Source organism: Archocentrus centrarchus, chromosome 16, assembly GCF_007364275.1.
Source record: "Archocentrus centrarchus isolate MPI-CPG fArcCen1 chromosome 16, fArcCen1, whole genome shotgun sequence".
Taxonomy (NCBI): Eukaryota; Metazoa; Chordata; class Actinopteri; order Cichliformes; family Cichlidae; genus Archocentrus; species Archocentrus centrarchus.
The window spans coordinates 5,911,644-5,929,407 of record NC_044361.1 but is presented as its reverse complement, the minus strand read 5'-3'; the positions used below and the strand labels follow the sequence as shown (position 1 = coordinate 5,929,407).

Genomic DNA, 17,764 nt, shown 5'->3' with positions numbered 1-17,764 from the left:
GAGATCAGGCAGACCGCTCCTCCTGATCACACCCCTTCAGGTCAGTGCCATCATCCATGTAAGCAGTGAAGTCTCCCAGTGGGACAATGGAGCACCCTCAAGCACCCCGCAATTCCAAGAAGGCTGGATACTCTGAGCTGTTGTTCGGCACATAAGCGCAAATGACAGTGAGGACACGTTCCCTGGCCCAAAGGCACACGGAAGCGATCATCTAGCCCACTGGTAAAAACTCCAACATACAGGCAGCAAGCCAAGGAGATACAAGGATACCCAGCCCAGCCCGCCAGGGCCTCCACCCTTGATCACTACCTAACGCACACTGCAGCCGACCCCTATGGCGTCCCCTGCTGGTCGTGGACCCACAGCAGGGCAAGACCACGTCTCCTCTTTGGGCTGTGCCTGAATTGCTCTTTGTCTGGCTCCTCACCCAGGACCAATTTGCCTTGGGAGACTCAACAAGTGGGCAAATGCCCCCGGACAACATAGTTCCTGTGACACACAAACCCCTCCACCACGATAAGGTGGCAATTCACAGTGAGGTAATCATAACTAATTGGTAATAAACTTAACAGAAAATAAAAATATTCTGGCTAAAGAACATCATATTGTATTTTTGTGAAATTGTCAGTTTTTGATACAAATTAAGTATGCACACTCAGAAAACGTGTCATGTGGGCCTTTTTACCTGTCGGCGAGCTGTAGGATACAGTGATGTCTCCTGTCAGATCAGCAGGGGGGTAGTGGCCATTGAGGAAAGCTGAAAACACCACAACTTTGGATGCACCAATGCCTGAAACCAAAGCACAAACATGTTATCATCTACACATAGTGTCCTGGATTAAGAAGCAATAAACCTTCATGAAGGCTTTATGGTTCTTCTTTGGTCTTTTTGAATTATGAAATATGTAAGTAGAATGAAAAGCTAAGTGTCAACTACAGCACCTGCTAATTTAAACCATAATTATTGTAGCATCCATAAAAATGCAGGACCATTTTTTAAGCATTTATAAATCCCTCCCTTGCATTATAAACCTATCTATGGGAATAGTTCAGAATTTTCTGTATATCTAAAAAGCTTGAAAGAATATTTTTGAAGAAAAATTGTGTCCTGAGAGTTAATATTATTCAAAAAGCCTGTGTAAGGGTGTGCATTTTGAATGAAGATGCGGTGGTGGTCTAATGAAAGTGTGCTTTAAAAGCAATACTGAATCCACTGTAGCTTGATCCACAACGTTGACAAAAAGTTAAAATATCTTGACCTTTCTGCTTCAGTTTCAAGTCTCACGCAATTTGGTATGAAAGTGCCATAATAACTCACTGGAGTTTCCCTTGAGCTAATTTGTGTTATTACAAATGTCAATGTAATTTTGAGTAAGACTTTCTTACTTTTGGAACAGAACTACCGATTTTATTCCAACACTCTTTAAAGAAAGACATTGAATGATGAATGAGGAAACAGGGTAGTCAGTGAAACGAACACACAAAGTTTAAGTGTCAGCTTTTTCGAGATGTGGACAGAACAGGACACAGTAAGTTTAATACTAACCAGACCCTTTAATGTGCACACACACACACACACACACACACACACACACACAGCTTGAACCTCACTGTGCAAGGTGACTTACAATACACATACACACAATACAAAAAAATGTATATATATTTAACATGAGGTGGGGTGATGACTTGTAGCTTCCTTTCAAATACCCTAAAACCAGAGTGAGTAAGAGAGAGAGCAAATAAGCTGGAGAGAAAAAGCAGGGATCAAATACAGACAGAGAGGAAAGGATATATTACAGCTAATGGCTCCATGCAATCGCGCGCACACACACACACACACACACACACACACACACACACACACACACACACACACACACACACACACACGGCAGCGAGATGGTGTAATGGGGCGTGATGTTCCTGAGCTCGCTCGGTTACAGGTGACTGAATCCCAAGTATGTGTGTGTGTGTCTCCTAATGGAAGTGCAACTTACAGGCGTACTGCATGTAATGAATGACAGCGGGGAGACAATGTGCCAAACAGTTCAGACTACGTTATCTTGTATTTCTAAATATAAGTCAGAATTGTAAAAATCCTCACTGACCATGTTTTACCAGGCACGTCCACACACACACACACACACACACACACACACACACACACACACACACACACACACACACACACACACACATATACACACAGACACACAGCTGATGGCGAGACAAGGCCTTTCCAACTGAGGATGGACAGAGCAGGAGGAAGCAAGATGGATGAGAAGAGATCAAAGGGGAGACAACGACACCCACCTGCCAACTGACAGAGAAGAAGATAAATGATAAAAAGCAGAGAGCGAGAGAGAGACTTTCTCCACACTGCAGATGGTCTGACAGCATGACCTCCTCTCTCAGTTGGTTTCATCCTTCTCCCACACTGCTCTCCTCAGTCTATCACCTAGCAGCCATCTCCTTATTTTTCTTATGATTCCTCGCACCCAACCCTCGCACACACACACACTGATCCTTTTCATCCTTTCTGTATGACCACTAGAGTCCAACCAGTGCGTGAATTTTTTAATATCAATAGTGACACTAGCTGCAAAATCAACTAAAAATGAGAGAGTTTTGACCTAAAACTGCACAAGAGATGTTTTTTGAAGCAGGACTTCACTGCTGATGTGTTGAGTGAATAAAAAAAAAAAAAAAAAAGCATAATTAAGCATTAATTTACATGAATGCCAGCACTGTAAATGTAAATTTAAGACAACAGAAATGTAATGTCTGTCTAAAGCAGGCAAGATATTTAAGCAAAAGTTTAGACAGGACCAGACAAAGATATGGACAGCTGAGGACACTGGCTGAGTAACTGCTTTTCCTTTCCTTGGACTGTGTAATTGGTACTGTTGTGTCTGTACAGACAAGCACAGACAAGTTCACATGGTCACAATTAACTAGCAGGCATGTGGATGTACATATGGGATATTCACCCTATGATGATGAGATTTGCAAGTATTTGTCTAGAAGCAACAAAGACTCAAGTTCTGCTGAAATTTTAAAGACAAAATGATAAGCAGATGAAAACTGCAGATTAAACAGTAATGTGAAGTGGCAGTGTAAGTGAAACCAATATATCTGAATATCAGTCCTGCTATCGAACTCTTCTCTATCTTTCCTTTTGCATTCTCACTGCTACCACTCTTTCCTCCACCTGAGTGTTTTTACTGTTCTAGCTTTCTTTTCACTTCCCTTGGTCCCTCCCTCCCTGTCATTCTGTCTGTCAACAGAAGGCTTTTAACCTGTGTGCCCTGCAGGTCACACTGGTCAGCCTGTTTTAAGTGCTTTAAGTGTTCCCAGGCCCATTAAGACCAACAAACATGACCAAAAAGACACAAAGTAATCCCTCTTCTTTGCCCCCCCCCCCTTCTTTCTCTCAGTTTTCTTTTTTCTCACTTCAGTTTGGCATTATATATTCAGTCACATCTGGACAGGTTGTCGGCGTCAAATCCACGAGCATCAGGTAACGTGTCTGTGTGACCCCAAAGTCCAGCCCAGTCAGACACTTCAGACTGCTCCAACTGTTCTCAGGCACATTAAACCATTAGCACTGTTGCCAACAAAAAGAGTTGACAAAGCAGACTAAAATCCCCCACTTTACCACCTCCCCTGCCTTTTTTTTCCCAGCTACTTTTTTCTGGACCTTTCTTCACCTCTTATTTCATCCTCGCTTACTGTTTTGTTTTTTGCCTCTTTTTCACTGCTTCTTCTCCCTCATTCGCACTTTTTTGGGTTTTTTTATACATCTTGATCTATGTTTTACTTTAATTATATCAGCTTACATGTGTGAGTTCATTCAGGTGCAAAGGGCAACACGTTGTAGTTATCAGGGTTCAGATTATAGTACTTGACAGCTTAGGTTAAACTGACCACTGACTTCGCTAAGAAGAGGTCAAAAGTCAAGAGGGTGGAGATGGGGATCTATACCACCCAAGCAGATGGGAAAAGGGTTTTTGTGTATAACTTTAATTTCATTTCCACTGGGAAATAATATAAAAACAAAACTCTGATATTAAAATCCTCAAGATAAATGTGTTCCAAGGGGTACCTGGCTTGTGTATATGTGCTGATGTGGGTTTGCAGTCCTAGATGTCATCCCATAGCAGCTAACACCATCAGTGTAGTGTTAAACACTGACCTTTGACCCATTCAGGTCAGGACTAGGTCACATCACTGTGTAGGGTCTGTCCTTAAATACACTTAACATAATGTCCACTCAGAGATACAAAAAACTGAAAGGGTTTATTCTCAAAACTCTTGGGTATGCCTAATGAGGATGACTCTGTGGCAACAGACTGTATGATCTGATACAGGCTAAGATGTGTGTATGGTGAAAATTTGTATCCATTTTCTTAGTCACTTGTATAACTAGAGTCACAGGTGGGCTGGAGTCTATCCCAGGCACAGGGTGAGAGGCAGGGTATACCCTGGGTTGCCAGACCATCATAAGGCTAACGCAGACAGACACACAACCATTCATGCTGACAACCATACCGTAGCCTCAGCTGCTAATTCAGAATTACCAATTGTCTTTGGACTGTGATAGAAAGCCAGCCTAACAGGAAAAAGCCCAAGTACAGGGCAGTCTACATAAAAAAGCTCCATCAGACCAGCAGGTTTAAACCAAGAACCTGTCTGTTGCTAACCAGTGCCCCACCACGCAGCCATGAAGGATCAAGGATATCATTATCCTCAAGGAACTGTTGAACAGTCTGCAGAAATCACACAACCGTCAAGCAAACAGTAACAAATGAACAATAACAGAAAAAGAAAATGGCAATAAATATACAATAAAACACATGAAGTTATAAGTCCAGAATTATTAAAATTTAAATAAATAAATAAATAAAAAACAAGCAGCTGAGACAAATGAGTTTTTGAGTCTCTTTGTCCTGAAAGCTGGTACAATGTATCTTCAGCCAGGCAGAATCAACTTGAACTCCTTAGACAAAGGGTGGCTAGGAACAGCCAGGATAGACTGGCCATGGTGAATATCCATTTAATAGTAACAGAAAATAAGGTATGATTGGATATAAATACAAAGGCATCATACTGTGATTTACTGATTTACTTCACCTGAAAAAATAAATGCCACATGCAAGCCTTTAGATGAACATGTACAGTGACAGTAAATCAATTTAATGTAATTTGACTGGCTCTAGTTTACAAAAATCAACACAACTGAATCTCACAAGAAACATGCCTCACAAAAACAAGTGCAGATCTATGGATCCATCCTCGGTGAAAGCTAAAGAACAGCAGCTGAAATAACTGTAAGCAGTTTTCAAACTAACAGCAACAGAAGACGGAAATACACAAGTGTACAAAGACTGCTTTAGACCATCAAAACAACTAAAACACATTGAGAATTAATGCATTCAAATAAAATACACATGATTGATGCCAAAACTTTAAGATACAAAGTTGGCTGTATTTCACTGCCAAGTTAGATTAAAATGTTGCCTTTCTGCATCAGTACTGTGGTTCACATTGTCCCACAGAAACATACTGTTTGCCACCAGTTTAGTTTGTTAGGGTGAAGTCATATTTTGTAAATGTGTATTTACTACTTTATTAAAGACACAACAGTACTGCACGAGTAAAACAAATTTATTCTATACAGAAAGACTAGCATCTACCCATTTACATGTTACAAATATAGTAATTATCTACAAATTTGTAAAGTTGGAGTTTTTGATTGTTGAATTAGAGTATTAGAGTTAACATTTGTGTATATTGCAATTCTAATAGCAGTCCAGCTAATTGCATGTTCCAGCTGATAAAAAGATGTCTCAGCTAACCTTAGAAGGAAACAGCTGCAGTGTAAGAGTTGGTCAACTGTATGAAAACAATACTATGTGCTTGACAAGTGTACAAGATTGTGTACTACAGACCAAAGCAGAGGAAAAACAAGGTAAAAATGCAAAAATGCAAGAGTAGATATGAGAGCTATAATAAAAAGCATTAAGGAAAAAGGGGAATAGCAGGAGGAAGAAGCCCTATAAAGCCACTAAGGGGCAGAATGACAAATGAAAGAGAGGAGGCAAAGAAAGAAAAAAGATGGAAAGGTAGAGAGAGGAGGGAGCATGAACACGAGAGTGAGAACAAAGGAGGCAGTGTGTGGTGAACAGGGGATTGAGTCGCCATCTGAGACGAATAAAAACTGGAATAACAATAAAAGTCAGAAGGCGCTACCTCCCTTCCTCCTTACACAGCCGGTCCCCGTGCATGTTTGTTTGTGCATTACACGCGTGCATCACCACCGGCCGTCCTTTGTTTTCAGTAAAGCACTTTCTGACAAATGTCTGCAAAAAAGTTTGGAAATAAATGTGTGTTGACACTTGCACTTACACCGAACACACACACGCTTACAAACAAGCGTGGACGCACACTGAGCTAGAGAATCAAAGACACGTGGGGCCGCGGCTAGCACACACACATACACAACAGCTGCAGCAGAACAAAAACATACCATTTCCAAGGAGATGAATCCAGTATGCCAGAGATTTGTGAATGTGTGTGTGTGTGCTGTTTGTTTGTATGCTTACATCTGAGTAAAGACAAATCTGCGTGTCACAATGAAGGGAGAAGGAAAGTGATAAAGGAGGACACAAAGAAAGTGTAAGAGAAAACTGATGAGGAGCAGACACCGGAGGTGTCGCCCCAACAGTGTTATTGTTTTTAGTGTTGCTAGTTTCCTCTGCAGCCACATTTTCTTATAACACCTGCTCCTTCGTCACCCGTACTTGTATCTGTTTTTCCTTCTGGTTTTGTCTCTGTAATGCAAAAATGGTCAAAATGAGTCATGAGAAGAAAAGATGAAAAGGTTTGTACTGTACATAACTGAGAAAAAGTTTATATATTGCTATTATTTTTATTATTTTAATTTGAATCTTATGTTTTTGGGTTTCACTACATCCTAACTCCCAGAAAGATCCCTTTTGTAAAAACACTAAATGAAATAGATTATTTGGAGGAATGTTTGTTCACCTTAGACAAGAGGATTTCAGTTTGTTGTTACACAATGATTCTGATCCTGAAAAGTTTCACTCTTTAAGAATGGTCTCATTTTGCAGTAAAGACTGTATTTTTTTTGTTTTATTTTACTCTAGCCAATCAAAAGCAAGTGACATGTCTGTGTCATCAACATGAATTACAGTTAACAGCAGTTGTCAGCAGTTGCTAGGAACAGTTAATGTCTATCGTGACAGCAAATTTAGAAATGTGATTTAAGACCTGTTATTTCTGAAATTTGGCTACAACAACCTCCATTGCTGCATAATTCTCATCGACACTTGCTATTTTTGTGTTTTTTTTTCCTGGTTCTGCCATGGGGAGATACCACGGCCTTTATTAATCTCAGCAACAAAGCTTTGACTGCCACAGCTATTTTTTTCCAACTGGTAAGAGCTTTTAAAAACACCAGACTGATTTAAAGCACTGAAAAACAAAAACTGCGGACATCACGTCTAGAGGTCTGACTCCAAGCTAGCTGTTTGTACCTTAACAATAAAACATTAGAATTAATTAAACGTTTCCTGGTAGCAGAAGTCATTTTCTTTTACTGAATTATATTTTTATTGGTGATAGTTGACATGATTTACTTCTATGTGCATGTTGTACTGTTTACACCAGGCACTATTCCATCTACAGCTCAGCAGCCACTTCCCCTGCAATCCATAAAGCAGGGTACAATTTTCTGGACAAATCACAGAGTAAACTCTGGCTGTGTGACTGGGATCCAGCTCCTTTAAGTCATGTCCGGGTATTCATTACAACTCACAAAGCTTCCATTAATCTATTTTTCCTTATTTCCAGGATTTTAACTGATGTGAAGCACTCGCCTTAGGGCCAAATCTGACCACTAAGGGTCAACAATAGTGGTCCAGCTCTTGCGGAGCTTATCCACGCCAGTCTAGCTCAGAGGAGGCCAGCGAGGGGCAGAGAAGGGAGCTGAGAAAGGAAAAAAGAATGACATAAAGTGTATGTATGAGAGAGTGTGTGTGTGTGTGTGTGTGTGTGTGTGTGTGTGTGTGTGGTGTGTGTGTGTGTGTGTGTGTGTGTGTGTGTGTACACATGGGCAAGCAGTGGTGATGGTTAGGGTTTGGGTAAGACTGCAGGATATGTAATGTAAGTCATGTAATGTCCTCTGCAGTGATGGAAACACAATTGTATACGTATGTACGTACGTGTGTGGTGTGTGTGTGTGTGTGTGTGTGTGTGTGGTAGCTCATGTTTCACAGCAGAGAACTGTTGAATGACTACTGAAAGCCAGCGCCAGATTTCTGTGTGCAAGAAAACAAAAGAGCGTGACATAAACACACACACAGCTACTTTACTTTGACTGTGTGTGTCTATATTTGAACAGCGCATTGCAGTGGCACGTGCATGCGTCCATGAATATGCATGTGAGTGCTTAAATGACTCCAGTGTGCATGTCTGTGATGGTCTGTGTGCATATGTGCTTGACAGCAGGCTTCTGAATCTGACCCATTTGACCGCTACCTAAACTCATGTAAACAAAGCATCTCTTTAGTGGTGTAAACGTGACAGTGCAGTGAGTCATAGCCTCTGATCTCCCATGTAAACAGTGAAAACTTGAAACTTGCTGCCAAGAAGAAAAACCCAGAACAGCCAAACCATCCAGATGAGCCCAGAAGTTTTTTTTTTTTTTCCCAAACCCTTCTGGCATTGTGTTCAGTGAACTTACTTCTGATTTAGTTGGATTTTTTTCCTTTGGCACACTTTTCATTGTCTGTTCAGACATGGAAGCTATCACAACTCATGCAAAGTATTTCTCCAACCAAGTTGGAAGTTAAGTTTGTCTTCAGCTTTTAGTTTGTTTATACAACTGACATGGGAAGTTGTAAATAAGAACTAAGTCACTCATGACCTTTCCGAACTTGCAGTGTATCATTTGATTGCAGCAGTACGTTAACTGCTTAAAAACGAAAGTGTCCAAAAAACATCTTGTAAAGTAAACTCCTGATTATGTGGTTCATTGCACAATCCTGTTTCCAGAGAAGGCAGGATGCTAAAACAGAATGCAGTCATTGGCAGAACATTTAAATTTAAATTTAATTAGAAATACTATGAAGATAACATCATAAATGTCAAAACTGGGAACTGTTGAGTTTTTGAAAAATAGATGTTAATTTAAATATGCCTCAAGCAGCACCTTTCAAAAGAGTTATGACAGGGGGGGGGACACAAGAATAGAAAAGTCCTGTAATGTAAAGAAACCATTCAGCACTCCATTAGCACAGACAAAATCCTGTAGTGTAAATCACAGCATTGGCTCAGCAACACTGACAGTAAAGACAGTTAAAAACGATGTCAAAAAAGATAAAACACTACCATACAAATACCAAAAACACTGCTGCCTGTTCTTGGTCCAAGCTCACTTAAGATGGGTTGACCAAATTAAAATGTGAAATTCTTTATGTAAATCAGAAAATCTGCATCATCCAGGCTAAAGAGAAGAGGGACCATCCAACCTGCTGCTGTAGCCCATCTGCTTTATATTTTGGTGTGTTGTGCAGTCAGAGATGCTCTTCTGCATACCTTGGTTGCACTGAGTGGTTTATTGAGTTACTGTTGCCTTCCTATCAGCTCAAAGAAAACTGGCCTGTCTCCTCTGACATCAACAAGAGCAAGCATTTTATTTATTTTATTTTTTTGCGCAGAGAAGTGCCGCTCGCTGGACCCCAAACCCTAAAGATGGCTGTGCAGGAAAATCCCAGCAGTTTCTGAAATACTCAGAACAGCCCCGTATGTCAACAACAACCATATCACTTCTAAAGTCCCTTAAACCACCTTTCTTCCCCCAATCTGATGCTTGGTTTGAACTGCAGTAGGTTTTCTTGACCATGGCTACACGCCTAAATGTATTCAGTTTCTCTCATGTGATTGGTTGATTAAATATTTGTGATAACGAGCAGTTGAACAGGTGCACCGAACAAAGTGGCTGGTGAGAATAGAGCAAATGCAGTACATGGCCATTGGGCTGCTTTTTTTTTTTTTTTTTAAATGTATGCAGTTATTTTCTGAAACTGAATCTTGGATTGGTACGAGCAGAACATAAGGAACACTACCAGCAGATCTGATGGAGCAGCAAAAAGTGTAAAATAATTCAGGGTACTGCTGACATATATGACCTACACTTCTGACATTGCATCATTTGTGGCAAAAATATGCAGATGAAAATAAATTGAGAAAGCCTGGATTAAAACATGAAAATGATGGCATTCCATTCATTTAAGCAAATAAATATTTTTTTTTTAATATGTGGCAAAAATATGGCAAAGAACATGAAATATAAGACATATAAAAGGGATCATTATTAATGGAAGCTGACGCAAGAATTTAATGGAAACTGTTTTTCAAAAAAGTGCATCATGGTTTCATTAACAGCTGCAGGGGTCACGTACAGTATATGTACAGATAAGAATGCCTGTGGTAAAATGCATTACATTTCTGCATGACACTTTATGAATCATGGTAAACCAGTGGTCAGTTTGAGTCAGAGCTCCGAATAAATGGATGGTGTTCAAACCGCCTGAGAATAGTGCTCACATCTTGAAATCATAAATTCACAGTCCATTCTGGTCCTTCTCAAAAAAACTTGGGGAATACTCCTCCATGATGGATGGCTGTTTTGGCAAATGCTGGGACCAGTCTTAAAGTTAAAAAGAACCATTTTCTGGGAGTAAACCAGCTTCTGTGCCTGTGTACATGGCTTCAAAAAAATGACAGCCAACACCATCCACAATTACTTGTATAACCTGTTGCACGTCATTTGACATATGACCACATAATCTCTAGTGAGATTTACACCCTCACAGGGACAGCTCTGTAAACCATAAGGCAACTTGACAGTGCTTTGTTTGTACAAACCTGTAAACTGCAAAATGCCAACTAACCAAGCTACAAAGTGAGGCAATAACATTCCCCTTCTGGAATAAGATTAAAGCGCCATGATATAACTGCAATCTTACTACAAGCCGTGTTTGGAGCAGCTAACTCGAGCTTGGCTGCGTTGGGGTGTTGTTAAATTTGTCACGAGTCAGCTGGAGGATTCATTGCTGAAATTGTGTTTTCACACACAAGAATTCCTCAGAGACACACAGCATCTGTGCCGATACTGCAGGCTATCTGCGTCATATCAATGAAACCTTTACTTTTCTAAACAAGGAAACCGCTTCTCATTATTTTAATGTTGCAACTTTGTTTCCACTACCACACAAAATGCAACTGAACTCAGTCACACCTGAATGTATGTCCACTTTAAAGCAGAATAAGCTTTAAAAAAAAGAAAAAAGGAACATTTCGTGTAATGTAGAGTGCTAAACACAAAACATGGAAAACACTTTTGTAGGTGGAATGGAGTCCAATTTTGAGTTTGATAGCAGCTTTTATAGGATTTTTACTAAACTGTCTTAGTGTGAAAACACCTTCAGATTTTCTGTGCTGTAGTTGAAAGTCTAAAAAAAAGCCATAAACCAAAAAGGTAACCAAATCAATAGATTCCAAACCAATAGATCCTGGGTGACACGAAGACAAATATTAATATCTACCTGCTTGGAAAAGCCATGTGCAACCACAATAGCAGTAATCTGGACTGATGCTCATATGCAGCTACTTAGAAATATGATCTCAACACCACAGAAGAGAGTGACAAGAACAGCAAGATTGAAAGGTTGGCCTTTTTTGTGGTTCTTGTTTTTAGAGAAACCTCCAGCCTGGAGAAAAAAGTTGCAAAAACTCCTACTAATGAGTAAGAAGCTTATTACTCATTTGTCTTGTTTTTATTGTCTTGGGATGCTTAGAATTTGGCCTCCTGAAGGAAAATTAAACAGATTTTTAAAAATGCAACAAGACAAACCACTCCACTCTGGTACTCCACTAAAAGCAATCTGTAGGCGTAACTGAACACTGCCAAGATTAAGAGTCCCACTCCATGCGTAGACTAACAGGCAGAGCAAAGCACCAACACCAGCAGGGTTAGAGGTTTAACTCCCAATGGGGCCACCCATTTTGAAAAAGTATGTTCTCATTGCACTATAAGGAGGTTCTGATTTAAAAAAAAAAAAAAACTCCCCCCAACTGGTTTACATTATGCACTCTGTTTGCATGATAAAAAAAATGAAACAGAACATAACAGAGGACTTACAGACACCTCAAAGTAGATGGCTAACACTGTGTTACAGGATGAATAATGTTCTTTTAATGAGCCGACAGGAGATATCACTGTTTGGAGTTAGTAGGTTGTGTGTATGCAGTGTCTGGGTAATTCATTTCAAAGTTACCGCTGTCTGGTCTCAGTAACCAGCAGCTAGACAACAGAACACACAGAGTAAAACTGATAAGAGCTGAGAAAATAAACACACACCTCTCACTCAGTTGCGGCTAATATATTTGTCTGTAAAAGGAGGAGGAACGGACAAAATGTGTGTGGGTGTGCCTACAGATGATTCAGAGATGGACCGAGGCCGTGAAAGAACAAAAAGTGATTGATGACATTAGATGATGAAAGATCTTACACCAAACCAGCTGCTTAGAGTTTCCATAAAAATACCGTCATTGTATTCTCATGAGATACACCCTTCTATTCTTTCCTTGGCACTTCATTTAAATTTTGCACATTTCACCAACATTGCACGTTTTCTCAAGAACAGAATGCTATTAACTACTGCTAAAGGTTATATGTCAGATTTGCTATTAAACATGTTTTCCTGTTTGCAATATGGTTTTTCATGAGTCCTGAACTTCCACCAGGACAATCATGGCTTTAAGGGGCTAGTTCACAGAAATTAAAAAAGTTACAGGGGTTCTTTCACACATTTTCAAGCTTTTAAAAACCATAATGAGATATTTTACCTCTAATTTGCGACATGCTTCTCTGATCAGACATGGGATGAAAGAACATTCATTCATTCATAATCCCTCATTTTCTTCTTCAGCTGCTCCCTTCAGAGGTATCCCTAGCATACTCTTCTGTCACTCCAACCCTCCATGTGTGCTACTTCACTATATCCACAAATCTCTGTGGTCTTCCTCTTTCCCTCCTGACTCGCAGCTCCATCATCAACATCTTTTGTCCAGTATATAAACTCTCTCTCCTCTGTACATGTCCAAATTGTGCCCCCAAATCACTCAATCTGAGCTGTCCCTCTGATATGCTCATTTGTAATCCTGTCCATCCTGGTCACTTCCAATGAAAATCGTAGCATCTTCAACTCTTCCACCTCCATCTCCACCTCCTATCTTTTTGTCAATGCCACCATCTCCAGTGACAAAACATGAACGGAGGCAGAAAACCCAGAAACAGACACGCTGGGTGTTTGTTTAAGAATGTCTAATGGTAACAACAGTCAGAACCAACAATAGCAAAGACAAGAAGAAAATATTTTAAAGGCGTACCCACACAGATACCCAATCATAACTCACACACACAGACTTCAGCTTCTATTAACTGACCCATGGCCTCGAGGACAAACTGTTCCTGAGTGACAGCCAGAGGAGGCTGGACCCCAATAGTCAGCTTAGATGACTGCACCACACAATTGGCCTTCACCTTCACCTGGAAAGAGAACAATGATGATGTTAGACGTGGAGAGAAAACTGGTCAAGGGGAGATAAAAATCTGACACACAAACAAAGGAGAAATGATGACAGCTCACCTGTACAGTCACTGAGGGTACAGTCAGACCATTGAGATCATGGATCAGGGCTTGCTGTGGACAGATATTAAGGAAATTATGACTTTATGGGTCTAAATGTGTAAATGTAAGTGTGCCTTTCAGTGTGCGTTTTGTTTGTTTACCGAAGGGTTGTCCATGCTGGAGGAAACAGTGGTAGAAATGGACAGGTCATCCTCACTATCAGTTTTGGGCACAATGTCTGAAATACCAACAGTTTGATCTCAAAATACTGAACTGATGATGTTCAATGAATACAGCATGTAACTATATTCAGAATGCAAACATTTAAAGATGACTTGTTACTTGTTATATTTGCAAACATAAAGCCTTTCATATTGACTATTTATTTAAGATAGATTAAAGCAGTTTAAAGTGAGCCTAGTATGCTTTTCTTTCATTTCTTTTATATACACACTGTTACACTGGTGGATGTTCACAAACATGGCCAGCTTCAAATAATGAGGTCAGTGTATATACAAGAGCCAAAGACTCAGGCTTCAGACTGCTCTAAACCTTCAGGATCTGTTAGATGTCACAAAAGTAATTTCTTTAATATGGTCATCTCATACTCTCACACTCTCTTACACAGACCTGGCTATGAGCACAGCAGCCACTCCCACCAGTTTCTCAAGGCTTCTGTTTCCCATTCAGAAGGCAGTTAGTTTAAAATAGCGGTAGTCAAACTGCGGGGCAAGCCCAACTAGTGGGATGTGGAGGCACTGCAGGTGGGGTGTGGACAGCCAGGCGAAAAATATCAGGTAAAACTAAGGTGAATATTTTGAGTAAAATTCGATCTGGATCAGAAACACTGGTTTAAAGAGACTTTGTTTTTAAAGGGAGAGAAAATGTCTTGTTTCTAAAGATGGATAAACAGAGAGACTGTACAAACAGTCTAAGATAAATAAGATAAATGAGGATTATTGCAAAGCTACTCCAATGGAGCTGAAAATGGGCATAAAAGGCCACTTTAGTGAGTAGAAATATCACATATTTGCTACTCAGATACTCAAAAGGGAAATTTTACTTACTTTAAAGCTAATGCGAACATTCAGTTGACTAAAGAACTAATCATTTAATTAAAAAAGTAACAGTAAATAATAAACAGCCATACAGTTCTTTTTAACATATCTTAAGTATGAGATTAAGATTTAATAAATCAAGGATCTGACACCAGCAGTCGCCTCTTCAGGACATACTGTGGCATCATGAGAATTACAAAGTCTCTATTAGGCTTTCAGCAGTCTCCTACCCTGAATCCTGGTGGCCTCTCTGATGAATTTTTGCAGTTTCTTCATCTCAGCTTCCACCTGCTCATAGTCTGCCTCCCTGGCATCCACCTTCGGAGTTGAGAAGAAAGAGGGATCTGTACCCATGTACGAGCACAGAAGATGACCACCTGAACTCAGACTGACCACCACTCCCTTCAGTTCCCTGAGAAGAGCAGAGGAGAGGAAAGTTAACTTTTTTCCCAGTGTGCCATTGGTCCTTTGTTAAAAACTTCTGCCTAAAGCAGAAGCATTAGCAGTTTGCTCATTTAATGCTTTTAGACAAACTGAATGTTAAGTTCAGTCCTGGTTTGTAATATGGAACCAGATGAAAAGAGGGAGAGCATGAAGAAATGCTGAGTGATGCAATAATGTGTTTTAACTCTGTGTGTGCTAACTGGTTACAGATGCGTTGTGTGTGTATGTGTGTGTTTTCTGTTCCAGTCCAGTGAGACGGTAACACATACACTCGTACACAGACCCACACATGAGGGGGTTCAGGTCAAGAGCAGCAGTCGGCTCCACACCTGCACAGGAGGGCGTCTGAGGGGGCATAAAACTTTCACTTTACTGCAGCAGAAACACTCTGTCGCGCACACGCGCGGGCACACACACGTACGCAGATAAATGCGCATTCACAGAGCCGTGACCAACTGCAACAGAAACACATTCATAAAAAAGATGGCTCTCACATTCATTTAAAACACACAGACATATATAAACACACCCCACGCTGAATAATAGCTCCAAGCACTCATGAGGCAAAGAATGCTGATATTTCATACAAACCAACAAAAGGCACATACATATTCTAAAAGCAGTGTTAGCTACACATACATACAAGATATGTGCCACTGCAAAACTATGTTACGAGAACTGATTTCAATCTTTAAAAAGCCAAAATGTGGCACTATGTACACTGTTTGGTTGAATAAGGTGTACAAATCAAGAAGGTTTTAAAACATTTCTCAACATAATGTGGTAATGTATGACCCCAATTCCAAAAAAGGTGTGTAACATGCAAATAAAAACAAAATGAAATGACTTGCAAATATCATAAAGCTGTATTTTTTCACAACACAATATAGAAAACATATCAAATGGTTAAACTGAGGAATGTACCATTTTTAAGAGAAATATTAGCTCATTTTGAATGTAATGGCAACAACATGTCTCAAAAGAGTTGGGACAGGGACAACAAAGGGCTTTCAATTCAATTTTATTTATATAGCACCAAATTGCAACAAACAGACACCTCAAGGTGCTTTATGTTTTAAGGTAAAGACCATGTAATGATTACAGGGAAAACCCAACATTCAAAACGACCCCCTATGAGCAAGCACGTGGCAACGGTGCGAAGGAAAAACTCCCTTTTAACAGGAAGAAACCTCCGGCAGAACCAGGATCATCCACAAACACCGGTTAAAGCTCCGTCATGCATCGTATAAGCCATAAGCGAACATGTTCCGATGCCTTCTCTGGGCCAAAGTACATTTAAAATGGACTGAGTAAAGTGGAAAACTGTTTCCCAAGGGGTGCAGAATGCAAAGCTGGATTTCCACCAGAAAAGCTGTTAGACGCAGCACTGCTAGGAGGTTAACGGTGCGCAATCCACCAACAATAACACATACTGTGTGCGTCAAAGTCGGCACTGGGTTCAGCTCTTACTACTTCAGATTTCAAACACAGTATGTGCTGTCAGTGTGAGAAAAGGGACAGAGACAGAGAGCAGTGAATCATTTGGTGAATGAGTGAACATAGCTGAATGACTATCAGCTGAAGGTAAATGTTAACCCCTGACATTTGTCTGACTCATTTTTCTTTAGTTGTACATTTGCTTTCAAGCCATTTTTAAATGCACGAATAACATTTCCAGGTGACAGTAAGCAGTTACATACGTGAGCTAGCTTGTAGCTTGTAGCTTGTCTTAAAGGTACAATGGGGCTGGCAAAATCATTCTGCTGCCAGCGTTGACATTCTCGCCCTATGAGCTGACTTCATTTTCTACTCCATAAAAGGTCCTTTCAGATCACTCTTAACAAAAGCACATATCAAGTTCTTAGTCTCCACAAGTCTGATTCAGATTCAGTCCATATTAGACTTGATCCCACGTTGGTGAGAATATTTAATCTAGGGCTGGCAATAAAATTCAATACTGCCTCCAAAAAACAAGACCTCCTGGAGCACTGCTGTCAAATACCGATAGCCACAATGAGCTGCTGAAGTAACTGTGTGTTATTTTTGTGTGTATTGGTCTTGTTTTGTGTGTTCCTATCCCACACTGCGCAGTGTCCCTCCGACACACTAAACCGCCCGATGATTATCAAATGCTTTAAAACAACACAGCCTCAAACAAAACCAAACAGCTACCCAGACACACAATATCTCCTGCATCTAAAACACACATGCACACACACACACAACCAGAAACCACATCATTTTTCAACTGTGTTTGTGTTTTGCATTGTAATTGTATCAAATTGCAGTTTGATTGGAGTTGTTTGGAAAGCTGGCCCCTCCCCACTATGCTCTGATTGGCCAGCTGGAAGACATTGTTGGGTAATTTACACACTGGATTTCACAAGCTGATAAACACAACATAATATCTGCTATAGGTGTGTGTGTTTACATGTATACTCACCCCTGTGTACGCTACATGCACCGAGCTGTCCTTAGCTGTCCTTCATGTTTAAACTCAAATGTTTGTCTTTACACTAGGGAACCAGTAATACTGCC

At 40.3% G+C, this 17,764-nt stretch overlaps 1 protein-coding gene across 3 annotated transcripts in view; it reads right to left on the bottom strand.

Annotated features, from left to right (window-relative positions):
- Nucleotides 1-17,764, bottom strand: part of bbs9 (Bardet-Biedl syndrome 9) — a 182,720-nt gene that overhangs the window by 139,755 nt on the left and 25,201 nt on the right. For all 3 annotated transcript variants that reach the window (XM_030749748.1, XM_030749747.1, XM_030749749.1), the window contains exons 10-14: nucleotides 15,013-15,194; nucleotides 13,886-13,962; nucleotides 13,743-13,796; nucleotides 13,540-13,642; nucleotides 686-790 (exon numbers count right to left, since the gene is read on the bottom strand). In XM_030749748.1, coding sequence (XP_030605608.1) covers nucleotides 686-790; nucleotides 13,540-13,642; nucleotides 13,743-13,796; nucleotides 13,886-13,962; nucleotides 15,013-15,194 — 521 coding nt within the window. The remainder of the gene's footprint in view (nucleotides 1-685; nucleotides 791-13,539; nucleotides 13,643-13,742; nucleotides 13,797-13,885; nucleotides 13,963-15,012; nucleotides 15,195-17,764) is intronic.